This window comes from Brienomyrus brachyistius, chromosome 4 (genome assembly GCF_023856365.1).
Source record: "Brienomyrus brachyistius isolate T26 chromosome 4, BBRACH_0.4, whole genome shotgun sequence".
Classification (NCBI taxonomy): domain Eukaryota; kingdom Metazoa; phylum Chordata; class Actinopteri; order Osteoglossiformes; family Mormyridae; genus Brienomyrus; species Brienomyrus brachyistius.
Genome location: NC_064536.1, coordinates 14,254,492 through 14,276,728, shown reverse-complemented (window position 1 = coordinate 14,276,728; position 22,237 = coordinate 14,254,492). Strand labels below are relative to the sequence as shown.

Below are 22,237 nucleotides of genomic sequence, written 5' to 3'. Positions count from 1 at the left end.
CTCCTCACCCATTGGCTCCTACCTTAAGATTAAATCTGATAAGTAATGCCTGATTCTGTGCTGACATGCCCCCCCCCCCCCTTGCAGGTACAGCCCGTTGGCAGGGAGGGGCTTCAGGTTTTGAGACAGCAGTCCCTCCCCACTCCCATCCCAGCTCACTCTGCGCACTCTTCCACCTCCACATCAGTCACCCGCATTCCTTTTGGACCCCGGAGCAACACCGCCCCAGTTCTCCCCAGGGACCGTGTCCCTAGCACCCCCCCGGCCCTGCCAGTACAGCCGTGCCCCAGTGCCATCCTGGAACGGAGGGACGTCAAGCCGGACGAGGAATCTGAGACCACACTGAGCACTGTACCTGAGGGGGTGGAGCACCCAAACTGCCACCACCACCGGCCCCTTGCTGGAGGCTCTTTCCTAGGCCAAGCCGTGGTCCCCGAAGCTGCTGAACACCCGTGCCTATACAGGCAGAGGTCCAGAAGGTATGCCGACAGTCAGCTGCCATCACTGGGGTCCAGGACACCCCCTGCATCCCCTCACAAGGCTGGAGACGTGAGACGGCTAGAGCTCCACCAGCCCCATCAGGTGGGGGCATTGGAGAGAGCTGCCCCAAGTCGTCAGTCCCTCAGGAGGGACAGTTCCATGGAAGGGGGGGTCAAGTCACGAACTGGCATGGTTGCAGCTCCGAACTGTGATCACTCCGTGGCAACAGTTGGAGATCCTCAGACCAGGTACTACAGGCCATGCTTAACAGGTGTTTTCCAGGAAGCTTAAGGTGTTTTCCAGGAAGTGTAAGGTGTTTTCCGGGAAGCATAAGGTGTGTTCCAGGAAGCATAAAGTGTTTTCCTGGAAACTTAAGGAGTTCTCCAAGAAGCTTAAGGTGTTTTCCAGGAAGGGTAAGGTGTTTTCCAGGAAGGGTAAGGTGTTATCCAGGAAGGGTAAGGTGTTTTCTGGGAAGCATAAGGTGTGTTCCAGGAAGCATACGGTGTTTTCCAGGAAGTGTAAGGTGTTTTCTGGGAAGCATAAGGTGTGTTCCAGGAAGCATATGGTGTTTTCCAGGAAGTGTAAGGTGTTTTCCAGGAAGGGTTAGGTGTTTTCCAGGAAGCATAAGGCATTTTTCAGGAAGCTTAATATGTTTTCAAGGAAGTTTATGGTGTTTTCCCGGAAGCTGAGTTGTCCTATTGACAAACCCGTAGATACCTGCGATATTCTACAGTGGCTCAGTACACTATAGTACTGTCTCAGTCTGGTCTAGTACGGACAATACAGAGAGAATCTTGTATGTCAGAGGCTTTGTTTTTACCTCACTGGCTATGCAGAAATTAAAGGAACTGGGTGATTCCTTGACTGAGCTAGAAGCCCAGGAGCGCAGTATGGCTGAGTACTGTCAATGTGGCCTTTCAAAGGCAAACAGTGAGCTCCATTCATACAACCCCCTCCCCCAAACTCACTCATCCTCTTCAGCACAAAAACAAGCTACCCTTCTTAGTTACATTTCCCTTACGTTGGCATGGGCACTGACAGGAAGTGACGTAAAGGAGGCGGTCTTGGCACCGCCAGAGGGTGCCATTTCTTTGCTAGGGCCCTGAAGTAAACTCTGGGTCTGGAGAGAGACGGAAGAGGTATAGACGGGTGTTCATTACAGGGGACCAAGCTCGGGGGGGGGGGGGGGGGGGGGGGGGGTTTTGAGTGGAGCCAGCTTTTTGTCTGGCCACCTGCAGGAAACAAACACACTCAGGTCTCCACGGCGAGGCTCCGGAGAACATCTCCTCCATATTTTCAAGTTTCATCCTTCTTCCCTTATACTGGTGCAAAAGACTAAAAAAATATATTGATTCAGTATATATTTGTCTTGCAGACATTATAGAAAAAAGACACTTTCATGCTAGGTTTCAGGTACATTTCAAAGTGAAATGTTTGTCTGAAGTCCTTTTACTTTGGAGAGAGCTAGCCTTTGTCCCAATTTGGCTAAGACCCCGATCACTATATCACGTCAAACTTGCCATTTGTGTTTGCAAAGAGTGGTAGAAAGATGCTTCAGACCCTAGCTGAGGGCACCGTGGTTTGCGTTTTAATTGCAGCGGTTTTAGAGGAACGTAAAATGTAAAAGTCTGGGCTTACCAGCCTGGTCTTGAGGGCATAAACAAATTTTCTGTTGGCATAAAAGAGTATGGAAAGAAAGCAGACTGGATGTGACTTGTCATTGATTGCGGGCGAGTAATGGCTCGGCGCGGGTCGGCTGTGCGTTATGATCGCAGATCTCCGCTGCCTGTGATTAACGCTGAAGGAACGTGGCACAGACGTGTCAAGTTGCAGCATGCAGTCCTGTCAATACTTTGGGCAGCTGCACATGCACCCTGCCGCTCTTGCAGTGGAATGAAACCAATGGGCTGACTTATCAGAAGTTTGATTGAGGTTTTATTGCACTGTTGCTCAAAGCGATCGCTGTTTCTGTACTCAGAGGAATTTTCTGTATCTGATCTGTCAGACTGCTATTTCCCCTGTCTGAAGTAACATCATTCTTAGAACTGAAAATGGCTTCGAGCTTCGTCTTTGGTCAGTCAGCTGCCGATGTAGTTGTTCCCCTAGTCTGTCGGTGAGCTGTTTCACTCTTTGCAGGGAGCGGATGAAAGCCATGGAGCAGCAGATTGCCAGTCTAACCGGCCTGGTCCAGCATGCACTTCTGATTGGGCCCAGTCCTGGTACCGCCAAAGAGATCAACGGGTAAGACTTGGGCGGTACAACCCTGAAATATTTAGCTGATGATCTGAGATAAACCAGCCAATTGCAGAAGCCATTTGGGGATCAAACATGGATGCTGAGCAGCAGGGAGCATGATGGGTAATGACTTGGACATGACATGGATGGAAGGTACCTGACCTGAATTGCTCCAGCTGGGAAATTAAACTGTGGATACCGATGTATTTTTTTAATGGAATGAATAAAGCTTTACAACCCCGGTGGGTGTGATTAATGTTTAGTGCCCTCACTATGACAGTGATTGACAGCCCACAGAAATCCCACTCAATACCAGAGTCAAACTAAGTCTTATAAGTTTTTCAAATGAAGCCTTCAGCTATACAACATATCAGAGAGGCTGATGTACGACGCAGGGCTGAAGCTCAGACCTCATTTGATTGAGGTTTCCGGAGCAGCAGTGGGTTTCCTGGTTTGTATGACTTCATCCTGTTCAGCCAGTAACAATTGTAGGATAAGTTTAGGTTTGATTAACAAGTCTACTTATCTTCAACTTAATCTGGTTACATATATTAGACGCACGAAGGTGATCTGAATTCTGCCAAGACCTGTGACCTGCTGTCCGCCTTGGTCTTTTTGTTTTAGCGAGAAGCCTTCAAAGATGGCGTCTGATGTTCCCAGTGCGGACGGTGGAGGTGAGTGTCCCAGGGGGAAAACTCTGACCGTTACGTTGGATGCAAGGTGGCAGCAGGTGACCTTTCTGCATGTGGAGTTGATGGCCAGTTAAGGTGCATGTTATGGTCAGATGGGTTTCAAGTGATAAAGTGTAAATGGGGTGCAAGGCACGTCTCTCTAAGGTCCACATTTATACTGTAACACTACTTCATGAAATTCTTGCAACTGCTGAGAAATAAAAGATCATATGTGCCTGTTACATTCTGGAGGACTTTTCTCCTTTTCCTCGCACTGCCGGTAGTGTTAAATAAAATACCAGTCTGGTGAGCTCTGAACACAAAAATGCAAGCACTGCAATAATTTTGAGTTTCAATAATGAATCATAGACATCAACTGTATCCTTGGGCCACGAGGAGAGTAAAAGTACTTTACATTTGACTTTTTAAGTACTTGGTAATTATGGGTCAAGCCGCATAATTTTCTCTTAGTTTTTAAAGGTATTTTACTGCAATTTAGCAAATAAGGGGGATACCATGGCTGACTGCTGGTTTTATTGTCCTTCCTGTGTGTAACATTATTTCTAGCTGCCTTCCCATTGGTGGTTATGGAGAGACATCAGTCACCAATAAGCCAATAAGATCCATGCACCCATAAGCAGGGTATCTGCTGTCAGCGACCGTACTTCCCCCTCTCACTTTCCAGGTGGATCACCTATCTCTGTGACTGGGAGCCAAGGCCCCCTGGCTGATGCCCAGGCCACGCCCACCTGTCCCACCCACCTGCGTGCCAGCCTGGCTGTCTTCAGCAAGAGTGTCTCAGATCTGCGGCTGCAGCTGCAGGATATGCGGCGACTGCAGGTGCTTCCAGCTGCTCACCCTGCGCATACAGCTGCCGTTAGAAGGATTCTGAATTTGCTCTTTGCTGAGGTTATTGTTGGTAGCCTAGTTGGTAGTTATTGTTGGGCAGTTGAAAGATTATAGATTCAAATCCCTGACCAGCAAGGTACCTCTGAGGCACCCTGAGCAAGGTACCGCCCCCAAGCATTGCTCCCCGGGCGCTGAATTAGCTGCCCCCTGTTATGTAACAATGCCACATATGGGTTAAATGCAGAGGACACATTTCGTTGTTGTGTGCTGTGGTGTGTCAACAATGACCACTGATCACTTAATTCTAGAATGACTTCTGTATCTTCAGTTCGCCTATTTGTTGTACATATTAACCTGAGATTTGTAAGCCTGCTACATACTTCTCGGTCCCTCAACTTACATCCGGAAGATCTTCCTCTCCTGGGAACCCGCAAGTCTTCTCGTTATGAGTTTACTTTTTAAACCGCTGCCCTGTGTGTAACTTAACAGCTTCAGAACCTGGAATCCTTGAAGCTGATGCTCAGGCATGCAGAGCAGGAGATCAGCCACAAGATGGCGATGGTGACCAGGCTTCCAGATGAGCCCGTGCAAAGGCAGAGGGTGCTCGTGGAGGATGAGAGACACAGATACCTAGATGTAGAAGAGAGTATCCAGCTACAGCTGGGGTAAGAAATGAAAACAGTGAGAAAATCATGGAGACAGTGGGGAAACAGTGAGAGTCCTTTGTCTATGAAGGAAAATTGTAGACTTTCACACCTCTGTTCACAAATAGACCATAGACATTGCCATGCCCTGACTAGAAAACACCAGGACTTGCTGTGCTTTGTCCAATCTAAAATGTTTTTCAACACTATAAAAGACATACATATAAACATACAAATAAAAAAACTTACTTTAGCAACTAAGCTTAGATGTCACTTAGATATATACATGAGTGAACTGAATTTTTGGTTTACATTAACATCTGACAGGGAGCTGGACCAATATGTGGGCAAGCTGAAGCGGGACCCCACCACCGGTTCTGCTCAACAGCCAATCACGCTCCGGGACCTCGATGACACCGCTGCCCGACTGCAAAGAGTGGCCGATGCCCTGAAGGTGCTTCAAGGTGTGAGCAGTGTTGTTCTGAATTCGCTTGCTATAACAACAGCAGCATGTCCCACGGTGGATGAACAGAGGGGGTGTTCTCACCTTCAGCATGTCCTCACCTTCTTCCCCTGCACTCTGCTCCCCCCCCACCCTCCCAGGTGAGTTCCCAGCACTTCAGGGCAGGATGCGAGCAGTGCTGCGGGTGGAGGTGGAGGCAGTGCGCTTTCTGAAGGAGGAGCCTCACAAGCTAGATAGCATGCTTAAGAAGGTCAGGAGACTAAGAGAGACATTGGGCGACCTGAGGAGGTAGGAATCTCTGCCAGACTCTACTGACCATCCTACAGAAGAACAAGGCCTTCACCCTGTGTCCTGCATTGAGGCATTTTACGCATTTGTGTGTGTGCACTTCTTTGTGCATGTTTTTTGCAGTCATGTCTCAGGGAACCACCTTGAAGAGCCCAAAGTGGTTGGAGCCCATCCAGTAGATGTCACCATGGGAATCACATCTGAACCACTCACAGATCTCAAGCCACCTCTTCCAACAGTAGAGACCCTGGAGCTGACACCACCAATCATCACCCAGCAAAAACCATCACAGATGGCAACACAGGGGCCCCCTCAACCACTCGTGTCACAAGAGGCTCCTCAACCAATCACAGTTAAAGAGTCTCATCAACCAATCACGGTTAAAGAGTCTCATCAACCAATCACGGTTAAAGAGATTCCTCAACCAATCACGGTTAAAGAGTCTCCTCAACCAATCGTGGTCTTAGACGTCCCTCGGCCACCCATAGATCAGGACTCGCAGAGTCCTCTTCCTGAGTCCCAGAGCTCCTCTGTCCACTCGGAGGTGGTGCCCACCAGCCCTGTTGTGATCCATCGAGCTTGCAGCTCTCCGGTCCAAGTGCAGCGGTCTCAGCAATCCGTCGCGCTGTCCCGTCTCCCAAGTCCGCCGCCCACACCACCCCATAGCCAAGATCCACAGAGCCAGGAGTGTAGCCCCAAGTTGGAGAGGCGAGGTCATTACGACCGCAACGGCCCAATCGTACAGCCGCGAGGAAGCAGGAACACGGCCAAGTCCAGGGCCTTGTCCATAGAGGTAGGTTCTCCCACCAAATTAAATACTTCAGAACCTGTGTAGATATGATGACCCCTCTGGAGATCCTACACAGCAAGGCAAGGAAATTCTCCAGCAGCCAGACCCCTGGGCTTCTCGTATCTGTCAGCAAGAACAGACAGAAGAGCAGAAATGAAACGTTCTTCCTTGATGAAAAGCACTGTGTCTAATTTCTGTATTGCCAATGCCCCGCCGCCCCCATTCCCATAGGCTGCCAAGAAAGAGTGGGCGGAGCACCAGCGTACGTCGGAATTTGATAAGATGCTCCAAGAGGCGCAGGCCACCATGATGATGTCTATCCCAAGCCTGGAGGTAGCAGGCAAAGAGGAGGGGCCAAAAGCCACCCCCCTCCCATCACAAGAGAAAACAGACACGCCCCAATCAGTGTCTTCACCGGCAGGTAAGATAATATTGCTTATACACTAGGTCAGTGTTTCTCAACCCAGCCCTCAGGGAACCCCAGACAGTCCACATTTTTGTTAACTCCCAGGTCTCTGCCAGACAGACCAGGAGGAAAAACATGGACTATCTGGCATGGAGCTGGGAGGGAGCAAAATCATGGACTGTCTGGCAGGGAGCTGGGAGGGAGCAAAAACATGGACTGTCTGGCAGGGAGCTGGGAGGGAGCAAAAACATGGACTGTCTGGCAGGGAGCTGGGAGGGAGCAAAAACATGGACTGTCTGGCATGGAGCTGGGAGGGAGCAAAAACTTGGACTGTCTGGCAGGGAGCTGGGAGGGAGCAAAAACATGGACTGTCTGGCAGGGAGCTGGGAGGGAGCAAAAACATGGACTGTCTGGCATGGAGCTGGGAGGGAGCAAAAACATGGACTGTCTGGGGGTCACCGAGGATCAGGTTGCGAAACACTACTCTAGGTTAACATGTGGAGTAGATGCTTACAGAATACCCGGGTCATGTGACATTCCAACATGGACATTTGGTGTCTGTTCTTGCATTTAATTTCTCCCATTGTAGTTTAACCAGCCTTGAATTTGGAGACCATATCTGGTATCACCCCCCCCCCCCTTTTATTTAAAACCTACACAGCCTTGACTGTGCCCCAAAAGAGCTTTTGTCCACCAGTTTGCACACAAGTATCTGGTGAATAAATGCATGTAAATGAATGCAGGCTTCACCGGAAAATTTCAGTTTCAGCTGAACAGACGGACGTATTCAGGGGACTGGCATGAGTCTGACAGTGCTAAGGCCAATCGTCTGCAGTCCGTGGTCACATGTGCTGAATGCGCGCAGAAGTCAAGCTGTTAAACTGCCTGTGGGTTTGATCTTGGCAGAATTAGGGCGTTTTTTTAATGCAAATCTATTTTTCACTAGTTTTTGTGGTTTAGATGGTTCATTCTCAGGTTAAAGCATCAGTGAATCTCTGGTGTACTGTCTAGAACTTCATTTTAACATGACTTCTTGCTGGATTGAGCCATTTTTTAAAATATTGTTTGTGTGTCTGTGTTCGCCTGTGTGTTTGCCGCTTGTCACTGTACAGATGAGGCTACACCTCTGGAGCCCGCGGTCGAGACGCCCCCAGAGACTCGGGGAGCTCAGACGCCAAGCAAGTCCCCCCCGCCCCCCCCACCCAGACGAAGTCACCCCCCCAGCACTGGTCTAACCACGGGGCGATCGGGGGAGGTCATCTACACCACCAGGAAGGAGTCCACCACGACTCCAGTAAGTATACTCCCATCACCTGGCCGGCAGGGATGAGAGAGCAGGGAGGTATCAAAGCAGACCCATCACAACCAGGTGGCAGGTTTAAATCCCAAGAAGTGGAGCTGCCGTTGTACCCTTTAACATTTAAATATCCTGAACATTTGGGTGGCACTGCTTACCTGCCGTGTGAGGTGATGTAGAGTGGGGGTGTCTCCCTCCACCAGGGAGCGATAGAGGACGCATCACCGCCACCGGTCCCCAAACTCAACAAGACCCCCCCGCCACCCCTGACCCCCCCTCCCATTGTGGCCTCTGCCATCAAAGAGGAGGAAGACGACGGTGACAGGATCATGGCCGAACTGCAGGTGCGTGAGAGTGGTGGAGAGCGGTGTTCAACATTAAGAATCACAGCCGCTCACATGCGCACTGACTGGGTTTGACGTAGACTGGTGAAGGGCTCCCATGAATCACAGCAGCTCACATACGCACTGACTGGGTTTGACGTAGACTGGTGAAGGGCTCCCATCCTTCCTGCTTTGGAGCCACTTGGCCTGGGAAACTGCAACACAGTTCAGCTCAACCAGTATCACCTGCATGCACTGCCCCACCATCCATAGTGCTAGTTACTCCGTTGGATTACTGAAGTGACATTCCAGAAATCTCCATTGGTGACTTTCAGATGTCAACTCCAATTATTCTGAAAATCATTAGACAGTAATTAATAAATTATAGGTGACAGTCTGAATAAGAGTAGTTATTCAACTGTATAAGATAGATAGATAGATAGATAGATAGATAGATAGATAGATAGATAGATAGATAGATAGATAGATAGATAGACAGGTTTGCAGTACCACAACACACATTTACACAGCCAAAGAGACATTTACGCTGCAATAAACAGTAAATTGCAAGTCCTACCAGTGTGATGATTCCCTGCAGTAATAGCAGGCCGCTCTAATGTTCAGCGCACCTTTGGTTCTCCTCAGGTCTTCCAGAAGTGCACAGTTAAGGATGTAGGGGCCAAGTGTTTGGCTGAGCCCCGAGTCAGAGATCAGTGGGCTGGGGGCACCATGCCACCTGGAGAGAGAAAGGTAACTGAGGCAACCAGGGGCATCGTAGTTAGCCCTCGAAGGCCCATTGGCACCTACTGCTAGACTTAACACCTGACATGTCCTGCCCAAGCCCCGCCCACCCACACCAAACCCCGCCCACCCCCACCAAACACCCTCCACCCCCCACAAACTCCTCCCATCCCCACCAAACCCCCCCCCCCCCTCAATACCCTGATCACACTCCCCAGTCAATGTACCCTCAAACCTGTCCTGCCACTCACACCAACTCTAACTAGATAAAACTAACAGACTGTGGAATGTTCTATATCTAACACACGTCTTTTTAAACTTCGTAATTTCTGAACTATGTGTAGAAAGCAAAACACGAATGAGCAATCAAAACGTTTACAGGTCACCTTGATGCGTATCTGAGGTCTTTTGGTATCTTGCCTACAAGTGAAACTGGCCCATGTTGCTTGTGGATGAACAATTTAAAGCCCACAGCCGGCTTTCTTTGCTCGGTGGTTCTTTATTCTTTCATTAAAACCTGAATTTTGGAGGAGATTTAAATGGTTTGGAGATTCTAAGCCTGATATGTTTTTAATACACAGAGTGTTAAAAACAATCAAGGACTAACAAACTGAGCAGTGAAGGAAAAACGTCAAGGTTTTCCTCCTTATTATGCAGGTGATGTTAGAACCTTCAGTCCAAGTATTTATATCTGAGTTGCTAAAAAGTTTGCTGGAAAACATCAGATAACAGTGTTGCAGTTTGTCTATGAAGTGGTTCTGTCTATCCAGGTCGCATTGGCTAAGGTGGCTTTTCTCTCTCCTAAACTGTGTCAGGGATGCCCCATTTTCCTCTCCACCTCAGTTCCCCGGAACCGTGTCCAGATCTTACTTCCCAGTTGCGTGTTTTTTTTCGGTCTTTTCTAATCCCTTTCCTCTCATAACTTCCAGCATGAATTCTGAGCTTGCTGATAACTTCCACCTTGTAGTTTAGTCACCGTCCACTGACACCGTTAAGCCCGCCGCCTCTGTGGCCTGCGCAGACCTTAGGACAGCTGGTGGTCTTCCTTAAAAACAGCACATTGTACTATTCGTCAGATCAGTCAACACATGCTGTAGCTTATTAAAATATGTGAATATCTTTCCTCTGCTTTTTCATCTTAAGGAGTGATGTTACTCTATTCCCTCCCACTGTGGTTTCTGTGTATTTTCTCTCTCATGTGATCCAAAAGCAAACGATGACCTTCAGTTTGCTGGAATTCAGTACAGTTGTATTCATTGTAGCGCCAAGCGGCCGAACATCCCCTAAAATCATGAATGTTTTTGGATCGTGTCCGAACTAAACATGAATGCCTCGGAGGGTGCCTGCATGCAGTACCGCTCTACTTTTTTATGTATTTATATCTTTCAACATTCGGTCATTCATGGTTTAAACAAAAAATGATCTGACCATTTTATATGCATGTTAATATCCAGTAAAATATAGGGCCGGATGAAAGAGATTAACATAAAATATTAAAATATCTGATTTTCAAATCGCCAGCTGATGGTCTCGGGTAATCGCAATTGGTTTTTAAAAACTTTTTTCGTATGACTGAATGGTGACTTATTCTCGTGATCCGGTGAGGGCGGGTGAGCCTCTCCTAGTGAGAGTGAAATCTCCCCCCAAGAAGGACCTTTATGTAGAACTCATATCCTGTCATGGCAGAATGTGGGGCTCCAGTGCAAGGAGAAGGAACCGGAAACCAACGAAAGCGTCCCGGCTCGACATGCTCCAAGGGTATGCTGACTTTCTGAAGTCTGCTCCCCGCTGTCATTTTGTTTCTGCGTTCAGAGGCCTATTCGCCATTTGATATTTATTCTATTCACCACTTCTGCAGGTACTGTATTACGTCACAGGACAGATATCCAATCAGCCGCCTTCGCCGGGAGCAGATGAGCCAATCAGTCGGAGAGAAGGAGCAGCCCCCGCCTCTCAGGTTCAGAGTGCAAATGCTTACAGAACCTCCCCAGGGGTACGGCAGTCGGCCACTGCAGCAGAGCCACTGACCGAAAACTGCGGAGCCCAGGAGGACCCAATTCCAGACAGTCATGTTCCAAGAGGAGGGGTGGCCGAAAATATGCCTGTTCAAAATGTTGCCGACAAGGTGCTAGCGCCCATACATGTCCAGGAAGGTGTTCCGTGGGCAGGTGCCAAGGTAGTTAGGGAGAAGCTCACGGTGGACCAAAATGCTTCTGATATTCTGGATGTAGCTGCTGCTGAAGACCAGGCAGTAGTGTTACGGTCACCCAAAGCTAGGGTAAGGCTCGCTGACGAGGCTTCCATGAGCCCTGCACCCCCTAGCGAGGAATCTTCACCCGCCTCTGACAACATCGCCTTCATGATCACCGACACCGAAGTCCAGGCTCTCTCGTGTGGGGAGTATGAGAAGATTGTTAACACGAAAGGAGGAAACGTTCAGACGATCAAGGTGGGTGAGAGCCGGGAGATGACCGCCGAGGAAGAGAGTGGGCTCGGGAAGAAACCAGTCATCATCATATTCGACGAGCCCATGGACATCCGGGCAGCCTACAACCGGCTCTCTACGATATTTGAGTGCGAGGAGGAACTAGACAGGATGTTGGATGATCACAAGAACACAAAGATGGCAGACGAACTGGAAAGACGTGTTGTCCAGGTAAAATCCTGTGTAGATGAAGTGCAAGGTACCACTCAGGCAGCACACCCCCCGAACTATCGAGGGTCACTCAAAGTCACTGCGAATAGTCACAGCCCACCTGGGGAGCCATCAGCGTCAGCTGATGAGCTGGATGCTGAGCCAGTGAACGACAGCAAGCTGGACCTCAAGAAGAAATTCAAGCTCAAGTTCCCCAAAAAGAAGCTGTCTGCCCTCAGCCAAGCCATCCGCACGGGTACGAAGACAGGCAAGAAAACGCTTCAGGTGGTGGTTTACGAAGATGAGGAAGAGCCAGATGGGACAGTGAAGCAGTTTAAGGAAGCCAAGAGATTTGAAATTGGCTGCAAAACGGTCCAAGAAGACCGTAGCACAACCATAACCAGCTCTGTGAGGACAGAGGAACGTCAGCTGACCTCGTCCAGTTTCCAACACCGGATGGATGGAAGTGAGCAGAAAACATCCACACGGACTGATCTCCAGCAACAGGAGACATCCGTAAGTGGACTGAGTCCCAAAGCAGCTGATGGGCCAGGCGTAGAAGAACTCAAAACCTGTTTGGTTCCGTCAAAAGACCCTGTAATCAAAGATGGGGGACAACAGGGGGAAGGAGGAGTCCCTCTGAGCTGCCAGGTTCCTAAAGCTCCACGCCACAAGCGGCCCAAACCGCAGCTTCATCCGCGGCCAGCGGTCATTCCTCGCAGTGCCACCCACAGCCAGCAGGTGTCCCCATTAAGCTCTTCTCACTTCACCGCTGGCTTGATCTCTTGGGTCTTTCACTTTTGGTGCACCACAAATGATTTGTGTATAACTTCAGGTGCTGGGCAGTGATGGCAAGCCTCTTTAATCATTTGTGTATTATCATGATTTGGTTCGATTCGGGATTTCCACTGTGGGTTGCTTGTTGTTTTTTCTGCATTAAGTGTTTTTCTGTGAATTGTCGTTTGGGATTTTGGGCAGACAAATGATTAAATGTCTGAATTCACTTGCATCATTCTTTTACGTCTGGGTGTCATGTGACCTTGCATGAGTCGTGGCGAATGCTCTACTGTTGGTGTATTGGTGCATGCAGTATTCTTTACTGGTGTATCTTGAAAATAAATCTGAGATGTTTAAACACTGTGGCATGGTTACATGACCTCTAACATGCATCTTTCCCACTTCCCTTGTGATTTATACAGAACGGTTCCCCCTCCGCGAGTCGGACGCAGGCAACCAACAACGGCAAGCATCGCACGCAGCCCACTGTGGCAGAGAAAGCAGGGAAACCACAAGCGCTTCAGGACCCTCAGAGGCAGTTCCGACAGGTAGTTTTACTGTAGCCAGCGCCCCCTGGTGGTTAACTTAATGACAACGCGCATACCACCAGTTAGTAGGGCTACAGCAGCCAGATGAAAATTATAACATTTTTCTGTTTGAGAGAAAGGTGGTGGGAGGGGTTGAGGGGCTTTTCTAACACAATTTGTATACATGAAATTTAGTGGACCGACTCATTGTCAACTCTGACAGCACCACTTGTCGCTCTTGCTTATAAACCTAAGTGGTGCATTACCTAGATAGGAACAGACACATAGTCTTTAGCTTAAATTACAGGGTGTAGTTTAACTCCTCAACTAGTGTTTGAATTGGGGGGGATTCAGGGGGGGAATCACAGAACCCTCATAAGACCTGAAAGCCCCCCCCCCATTTGTGCCTGTGGGGTCCCCTTGCTAATGCACACACACACACACACACACACACTTTGCAGTGCGTCCATGTGCCTTTCACTGTGGCGTTTCACTGTGGCGTCTCCTGTAATACCCAGCTGGGGAAGGTGCCCAGGGCTCTCCGTCTCTCTTTGGATGTTACCGATGGTGTGGAAGTGTCTCGTGTTGTGACGACCCATGTCTCCCGGCCTCTCTGTTTACAGGCTAATGGAGGTGCTAAGGACACTAAAGCCCCCTCCCCAGCTTTCCCCGCCTCTAAGATCCCTGCCTTTTGCCCTAGCTCTGGAAAAAGCAGCCCTCCATCCACTGCCGACTCCGAGGCCACTAACCTAAATCCCTCCCCTTCCTCCTCCAAATCATCCCTCCCTCCCCCACAAGCCCACCGATCCCTCTCTTCCATTCCATCCCCCTGCAATGGCTCGCTTCATCTCTCAAGCCCCTCCCTCTCATCGCAGAGCCAAAATGGCCGCCTGCCTTGCTCTCCCTCCCCAGTTTCCCCTCCTTCCCTGGGTCAGGGAGGCAGGACCATCAGAACCATACACACGCCCAGCTTCACCAGCTACAAGCTTCAGACTGGCAATGGCAGCAAACCCACCTTAGCACCTGCTTCCACTTCCAAGACCATGGTGTGATGTCTGGGTATCTGTCTGCTTCCTTCTTGCTTACAAAATGTGTTCAGCGCCTCACAAAAAGTGCACACACTTCTGCACACACACACACATAAAGTAACCTCTGTGGCCTTTTATGAAATTTAGTACAGTTTATACAACTAAACATGGATAGTAAAGGAACAATGTAAATGTAATGAATTCCAGTGAATTTATCCTCCATTGAAGAGCACATTTGCAAAACTCACTCGGACCATTTTTTGTTGTTTTTAAGAGACTGCCAATGACCTCAACTAAAACCTAAAGCTTCGTAATCATATGTTACAGTTCTGGGAGCCAAAACTCACTCAGTCCTCATGTCATCCGGCACGGAACTTTTCTAAAATTTCTGAAACTCACTGAAGCCCACAGAGTTATTCTTGAAAACGTTTCCTGTAGACCGAGTGCGTTTTGCAAATTTGCTCTTCGGTCGTGAGACTCCTGGCTTTACTAGATGACGTCAGCGATCAATTTCCAATAAAAGAATGTATAAGGGGTTTGGGAAAACTTTATTAAGGAAGGTACCCGGAAGAATAGGGTCATTTGAGCTTATATCCCTGAGCTGACGGACGTCTTTGCAGTATTAGTGCGTTTGAGGAGCTTCACACAAATTTTGTGTTGTATTTTAGTTTCCGTCAGAAACCGATGCACTGCCCCCACACTCAGAAAAAAGGTGTCCTTGTAATTCTACCTTTCAAGGTAGAGAAATGGACTCTGAGGAACATCCAAAAGGTACTACTGGCAGACCATTGAGGGTTCAGGGTACAAATGTTTACCCTTCTTTCTGAGAGTGCATATTGTAACAGACTAAATCCAATGCTGGCAACAGGTTTTAAGATAAATCACCCATTAAAACTTATTTGGCAGCTGAAGTCCTTGGATATTAATTTCAAAATGAATTTCAGAAGCCTAGGATTTGCTTGTTACTTCAGGTAACGTTTATTATCTTTAAAGCAAGACAGAGACTTACACGCCAGTGCGAGTGTATACAGCTGCATCGGAACCATGACAGTCCAGTTACACCAAAGCTTATTTCACTGCATGTTTTATATCCCATGACTGCGATCTGAGTCGAAGAGCCGTTTCCAGTGTGGAGAGAGATTTTGTAAATAGTCTTTCAACTTTGTAAAGCTTTACATCATACTGTACAAAAAGCACTATGGAAAGAGACAATAAAGGGCTTCCTGCTTGCAAATGTTGTCTTTTCTTGACTGATATCTCTTTTTTCCTTATAATTATAAAATACACACACACAGACACACTCACAGACACACACATACACAGACACACTCACAGACACACACACAGACACAATCACAGACACACACACAGACAGACACACTCACAGACACAGAGATTAGGTGTCTGTATCTTTGTGGGGACTCTCCATTCATTCCTGTGGGCACAACCTTGATCCCAGTTATGGCGACCTTAACCTCTACCCAGCCCTAACCTTTGTCAAAAGTAACCAAACAAAGTACAAAAAAACGTCACACACAAGGTTACAATTACAGGTAATTATGGGCTGGCAAATGTTTGGCCTCCGTGAGGTAATACACACATGTCCACATGCACACACCCACATCGAAAGAAAAAAAAACAGCAGTTACCATTTCAGCGAGGGAGGGGAGGTGACCCTGCCTGGATGGAAAAAGCTTTGAGACGTCAGGGATGAGTGTAGTAAGCATTTGCTGTATTGTACAGCTTTAACCCACCCTAATGTGCCCTGGCAGAGAATATGAAAAATATCTCAATCAACCTGAAAACGATTACGATTTTAGCTATATAAAGTAGTTTAACATTGATTTCAATATTCAATTTCATTTTTTTTTCCACTGCACACAACATATTACCATGGTCTTCTCCTGTACCACCTGGGACGCTCCCTATACCGCTGGAGGTGTGCGACAGGGTTTAATTGTCATTTCCATCTCCGAGGCCTTGTGACTGTGGCACTTCTTAAAATATCCACAAGATGGTAGACAAATGCCATTGATGGATGTCTGTAGATCTCTAGAGCAAAGTGAAGGACGGACAGCGGCTCTGGTAGCATAGAGGCGACGTGATGAACCTGGAAGGTCGACATTTTCCATTGATATTCCAGTGGGAGGTAAACTAGGGATACCTGTGGGAACATGGCATTTCAAAGTAAATCAATTAAATCCCCAGTTATGTCTTTGAGGTCGCAGCTGGAGGACACAGGATATTGGTGCGATATTAAAACCACCCGCGATGAGGTACCGAGGTTCAGCTGTCTGGTGGCTGCTGGTCAGACTGAATGGTAGCTGAGTGGGGACCAAATCTTTGACAAATAAGCTGATAAGCTTCTAATAACTTGCAGGCGTAAGGTTCCTGCTGACTGCCAGCCAATGCAGCGGCCATGCTGAGCTGTGACTGACAGTTGCTAAGGCGTTGTCGCCATGGTCACTCCTTCACAAGTCAAGCTGTAGGTCATGGAATGATTGGCTCGTTGGTACCACACAGCACGCCTAGTAGAAGGTAAGCCATATAAGGTCATCAGTCCAGAGAATTCCATCAGATTGAACACTGATTCCCCACTCATGGATCAGCAGTGAGCACTGTTGCCTGACACCTTCGGGGAGGCTGAGGTTCGAACCCAAGCCTTACTTTGTGCGGTTGCCTAGTTTGCATGTTTCCCCTCTTGCGTAGCATTCGTCTAGGTCAGTGTCTCCAGTTGGTGGGTCATGAGATCATTTTCAGTGGGGTTTCTGCTTGCTACCATGATTTTGGTTTGTGGAAATGTGTAACTGCTTTGTGCGTTCTCAGGCTAATCCTGTCGATAACCCAATCTGTGTCCTCTGGGTTCCTGCTGTAGTCCAAAGACTTGCAAGTTAGTTAATTGGTATGTTTAAATATGCCTATAGTGTCTGAACATATGTGATGCACTGGCATCCCGTCCATGGTGTCCCCCTGCACTGTGCCATGTGATGGACTGGCATCTCGCCAAGGCCGCTTCCCAGTACTGTGCCCCATGCTGTCTTGGATAATCTCCAGTCCACCATGCAACCCCAATCAGGATAAGCAGCAGGAAAATTGATGTATGGATATAATTCCATGGATTTATATCCATCCGTCTGTCTAACAGAAACTAAGGGAGTGGGATATTTCTCCAGGTAATTCGACTGATGGATCATCACTGAATGCTAATTCTTATATCTAATTTCAAATGTATTTAGCTAAAGGGGAATAAAATAATCACTCTGAAAGGAAAAAAAACCATTCCACTGACGCAAGTAGGAGAGGGAATTAATGTCAAAATCAGTAATAACTATATATATAGACATTCACTTCCAGATATCAGTTAAAACTGTGAGTGGCATGTCAATGATCACAGGATATGTTGACATTAGATGTATTAGTTTATTTCCTTGTCATCCATTGTGTTTCTGAATGAAACATGTTCAATTTAACTCTCAAACAATCTGGCCCTTTTTAGACAATTTCCACTCACAGATATCTAAAATAAAGCAAGACATTATTTGAACAAGAGATTCAATACCTTACCTGAGGGAAACGTCAATCATGAATTCCAATGTTAAGACTGAACAAATGCTACACCTATGGCTTTTAAGTTTTTAAATCAAAATAATAGTAACAAAACAAACAAACAAAAAAACAATTGGATTTAAATACTTTATTTGACATATTTGACATTGGTGTTATTATTTAAACATTTCTTTGATTGTTGAACATGCTACTTATTCCCGGTGCATTTGGTTTTTGGGGCAAAACAATAGTTCCTGATTTGTTCAAAAATATACGCAGGAGAGAACTGGAGTTTTGGTCGAGGTACGAATGTTTTGCTTTTGTGGTCTATGAGCATTTTCTTCTCTGCTATGTTATTGTTTGGTTATTGCCCCATGTGATGTAGAACTAAGCTAACAGATTTTAGTGGGGGGCGGCATGGTGGTGCAGTGGTCAGCACTGTTGCCTCACTTCTCTGGGACCCGGGTTCGAGTCTCCGCCTGGGTCACATGTGTGTGGAGTTTGCATGTTCTCCCCATGTCGTCGTGGGGTTTCCTCCGGGTACTCCGGTTTCCCCCCACAGTCCAAAAACATGCTGAGGCTAATTGGAGTTACTAAATTGCCCGTAGGTGTGCATCTGTGAGTGAATGGTGTGAGTGTGCCCTGTGATGGGCTGGCCCCCCATCCTGGGTTGTTCCCTGCCTCATGCCCATTGCTTCCAGGATAGGCTCCGGACTCCACGTGACCCAGTAGGATAAACAGTATGGAAAATGGATGGATGAATGGATTTTGGTGGGTACCAAATATTTATGGAAACAATTTTATCTGAGTACTGAGCTTCACATCCATTTGATTCAAAGGATACAAATAAAACAACAGACTTAATGAAACAGATTTAAACCATGAATAATAATACATAAGTTGCGGATTTTAAAAGCCAGGTGAGTTCAATCAAAACACAAGCAGATGTTATGCATTTAGATCAAGGTCAGCTTTCAGGAGGAAGAGGGGGACGTGTTCAGGCAGTGGCACCCAGCACCTGACTTAAGACCATCTGCTAAGGGACTTCAGGGTGCAAGACGGAGATTTTGAAAGAACTCAAGGAAATAAAACGATTTATCAAACACCACATTGGTAGCCACTGAATGAGACGGCAGTTGACTTCCACAGAAAGCTGATTACTGCTCCAATTCCCCCAGTGCTCCCCTCTCATTGTCTAACTTTTAAAGTCAATTAATCTAATCACAAAGCCAATGTAAAGAAAGCCAAGGAACTCTGAACCGGGAGCACCACTGAGACAAATGACCCATTAATTCCCACTCCTATTAATTTGATTTTGATCTCCTTTGAGACAATTTAGAAAGTGAAGGCTAATTAGTTAAACATATTAATACATTGACAAATCATTAATATTCCTTTTGGGATTTACTCATTAACTGATAATTACCATTTTCAGACAGCAAAATAGACCAACGGGAGATGGCAAAGCATTTTTCATCTGGGTCTAGCTTTTCTAGAGTTTAGAATAGTTTTTTTTTAAGTGGTAATGGAAAGAAAAACTTTTTTCTGTTCACAATTAATCTGTGTTGGCGAATCTGAGGATGCGTCATGGTGGGACGGTATGTGTGCCCTGTTCTCAGCATGGGCAGGCAGTGACTCACTGTTTATGCTCAGTACTTTCAGAACAGAAACAGGCTACTGGGCACTGTTACACTGTTACAATACCTGAATGCTGTCAGCCAATCAGATACCTGGAGGATGTGATCATGTGCTGAGCCGCTTGTTGCCTGCCATCTGAAAAGCACTGAAGTGACCCATCATCTCCTATATTTATAATGTATGTGTTTAACGACCTGAGTTGATGAAACTTCATTTATCAGTATCATGAATTAATCTTAAAACCATAGTATTATTATTGCTTTTATTATTACTAAGCCTTACCACCTTCATTTTACGCTACCGGCAGCCCTGCGTTCTTGAATCCATGTTCACATTAAAAGAATCCACTGATCTCAACTAGCCTCCTAGAAATCTGGTATAGCTGAATCCTGTGTTGTTCCTATACGTCAGCAGTGGTAATTTAGCTTCTTGGGCTGAAGATTAATGCTGGTGCCAGGAGCTTGTGGATGTCATATGTGGTATAATTGCCAGTCAGACCACAGCCATTATGCATGTAGGGTCCGGCCAACCAACTGCGCCAACACATGTTACAGTATCACAGCAAGCGCAGCCGTGTTGCTACATTAATCTCAGACATTCACCAGGACGCCAACACGCCATTAAATTCACAAGATGCAGAACAGCAGGTACTGGCCACTTATTAGCAGTGGGGATTTTGAGTTTCCGGCTTTGCAGAACAGTATGGAGCAGACCACTGCATGCTTTTAACTGAAAATGGATGGATAGCACTCAAACCACCAAGACCACCAACCCATTACAGCCAGGTGACCCTTCCCAAAACCTCCTGTCCCCACCAGGTCCCTTCATCTGAGCCCAAATGTCGTTATTTAGCTGACAGCAAGGTTCCCATATCTAAACCCAATCAACCACCATTTCCATGGTCAAGGCATTCGAACAGTTGTCAACAAGGAAACGATGCTTTAAGCTATTTGTTGCTAAACGATGCTAATTTCTCTCAAGGATTAAATGGCCATGCGCCACATATATTGCGAAGTATTTTTGAATTATTCGTTCATATTCTTGACGGCAAAAAAAGAATGAAATAGCCTAAACATGGATCACAACTGGGTAAATCACCCAATTAATTTGCTAAATTGTTAATTATCTTTGTTTAAGATAATTAGCACATATGCAAATTTCAGAATTAATTGATCCCAAAGTACATCCACTGTAATTAGCATGTAATTCCTTCCTTTTATTGTATTTAACACAAAACGATAAAGTCCAGATGCTGGGATGTTGAACAGAGGGAGGAAAATGTGGTAATTAAGAATACAGCAGCTTATTTTAGCATTTTAACTTAATTAGCCGAGTGACTTTCACCGTTACTTTATAGCAGATTTGTATCAACAGAACAAATCTTTGAGGACATTTACAAACCAACAAGGAACACAGCATAACTTAATCAAAGATTTATATCCTAATTAACGTTTATTAGCAGAACTTACAAGTGCGTCAATTAACGTGTATGCAAATCCAACTAAGACGTTGTAATTTCAGTTAATCACGTAGTACATTTGACTTCTGCTTTTTAAGCACATCATTCTTTACGTACTTCAGAATTAAACCTCACATGAACAAACATAAAAATATGCACATAATACAAAAATATTTATTTTTTGTATATTCAAGTACAGCATGAATATTTAGTAACCACTCAAAGAGCAATAGCTGTGTTTTTATGAGTGTCATGTTATTCACACAGTATTGTAATAACACATTAATGCATTAATTAACTGGATTTTGTGCTTATAGGAAATCTCACACTTTATTTTGAGCAAGTACACTGTGTCATACTATCTCAAACTTTCGTGATCTTTGCTCTGTTTGTATGGCATTTCAAAAGCAGGTTTATACATTTTAATGGTACAAAACTTTCCAGATCAGGTCATAGATAGATAGATAGATAGATGAAACTATCTATTAGCCATTTTTAAACTATATTATTTGTTTCAGAAACCATTATGCTTGTCTTTTATGGTATTCAGATTTTAGATCTATCAAGTTGGGCTAATTAATTTCATTTTCACACATTCAGATGAATCAAATGACATTGTTTCAAACATTTAGAAATTAGTCAAAATACTTAAAGTGAATTAAATTAGTAATGATATTTTTTAATGACTTGATCTGGACAGAAAGACCATTTCCCACCAAAAGCTTGTTCTTGTATGAACGTTATAATGCCGTCCAGACGAGAAACAGTGACGTTACCGTTAACTCACAGCGAGAACCGCCGATAGCCATTTTTTCCCAGTCCCACTCAAGCCTCCGCATCTCTCGGGCGATTCTGGTGCGTGACCTTGAGGAGGCAGCTCTAATTTTGCACAATTTTTTTTTTGTACGCCGACCGCCCAGGGCTACACACCCAAGGGGACCTGGGGAGCAGCTGACGGCGGAGAAATTAGCGGGAGCCAATTTTCTGAAATCAGTAAGTACTCCGATACTTCATTAACAATTAATTAAATCAAGTCTATTAGGAATAATCACTTAAAAATAAAATTAGACACGTACACTTCACCGCCTCCATCAAGTTTTAAGTTTCATGAATATTCGCTTAAAACTTCATTGTGGTTATAATCCCAAAACAATGAGTGGATTGTGTGTGTTCGCCCTGAAGTGGGCCGTATCCCTGCCTGGCGAGTCCCCGATCTGGTGCCCTTTGCTGCCTGGGATTGGCTCTAGGCCGCCCCCCCACGCAACCCTGCACCGGATAAGTGGCGTGAAGATAAATGGATGCATGTCAAAATGTCGCCATAGTAACATTTAGTGTCGGGGAATCACCCGTTCTTATTTGATAAAGCCGAGTGTGTCAGCTCCCTGTAAACCAGAACCTGATAGGTCACCCAACAAACATGAGAGGAACACGACTGGCCGA

General features: G+C 46.3%; 1 protein-coding gene across 8 annotated transcripts in view; it reads left to right on the top strand.

Annotated features, from left to right (window-relative positions):
• Nucleotides 1-15,388, top strand: part of si:ch211-207d6.2 (sickle tail protein homolog) — a 49,734-nt gene extending 34,346 nt beyond the window's left edge. For 6 of the 8 annotated variants that reach the window (XM_049010619.1, XM_049010620.1, XM_049010625.1 and 3 more), the window contains 16 exons: nucleotides 88-728; nucleotides 2,617-2,721; nucleotides 3,340-3,389; nucleotides 4,072-4,226; nucleotides 4,725-4,900; nucleotides 5,207-5,343; nucleotides 5,483-5,630; nucleotides 5,754-6,423; nucleotides 6,652-6,841; nucleotides 7,939-8,120; nucleotides 8,327-8,467; nucleotides 9,092-9,196; nucleotides 10,874-10,945; nucleotides 11,046-12,563; nucleotides 13,022-13,147; nucleotides 13,750-15,388. In XM_049010619.1, coding sequence (XP_048866576.1) covers nucleotides 88-728; nucleotides 2,617-2,721; nucleotides 3,340-3,389; nucleotides 4,072-4,226; nucleotides 4,725-4,900; nucleotides 5,207-5,343; nucleotides 5,483-5,630; nucleotides 5,754-6,423; nucleotides 6,652-6,841; nucleotides 7,939-8,120; nucleotides 8,327-8,467; nucleotides 9,092-9,196; nucleotides 10,874-10,945; nucleotides 11,046-12,563; nucleotides 13,022-13,147; nucleotides 13,750-14,178 — 4,845 coding nt within the window. In that variant the 3' untranslated portion in view covers nucleotides 14,179-15,388. The remainder of the gene's footprint in view (nucleotides 1-87; nucleotides 729-2,616; nucleotides 2,722-3,339; nucleotides 3,390-4,071; nucleotides 4,227-4,724; nucleotides 4,901-5,206; nucleotides 5,344-5,482; nucleotides 5,631-5,753; nucleotides 6,424-6,651; nucleotides 6,842-7,938; nucleotides 8,121-8,326; nucleotides 8,468-9,091; nucleotides 9,197-10,873; nucleotides 10,946-11,045; nucleotides 12,564-13,021; nucleotides 13,148-13,749) is intronic. The other 2 variants (XM_049010627.1, XM_049010622.1) reach the window with 2 other exon arrangements.
• Nucleotides 15,389-22,237: the final 6,849 nt, after the last annotated feature.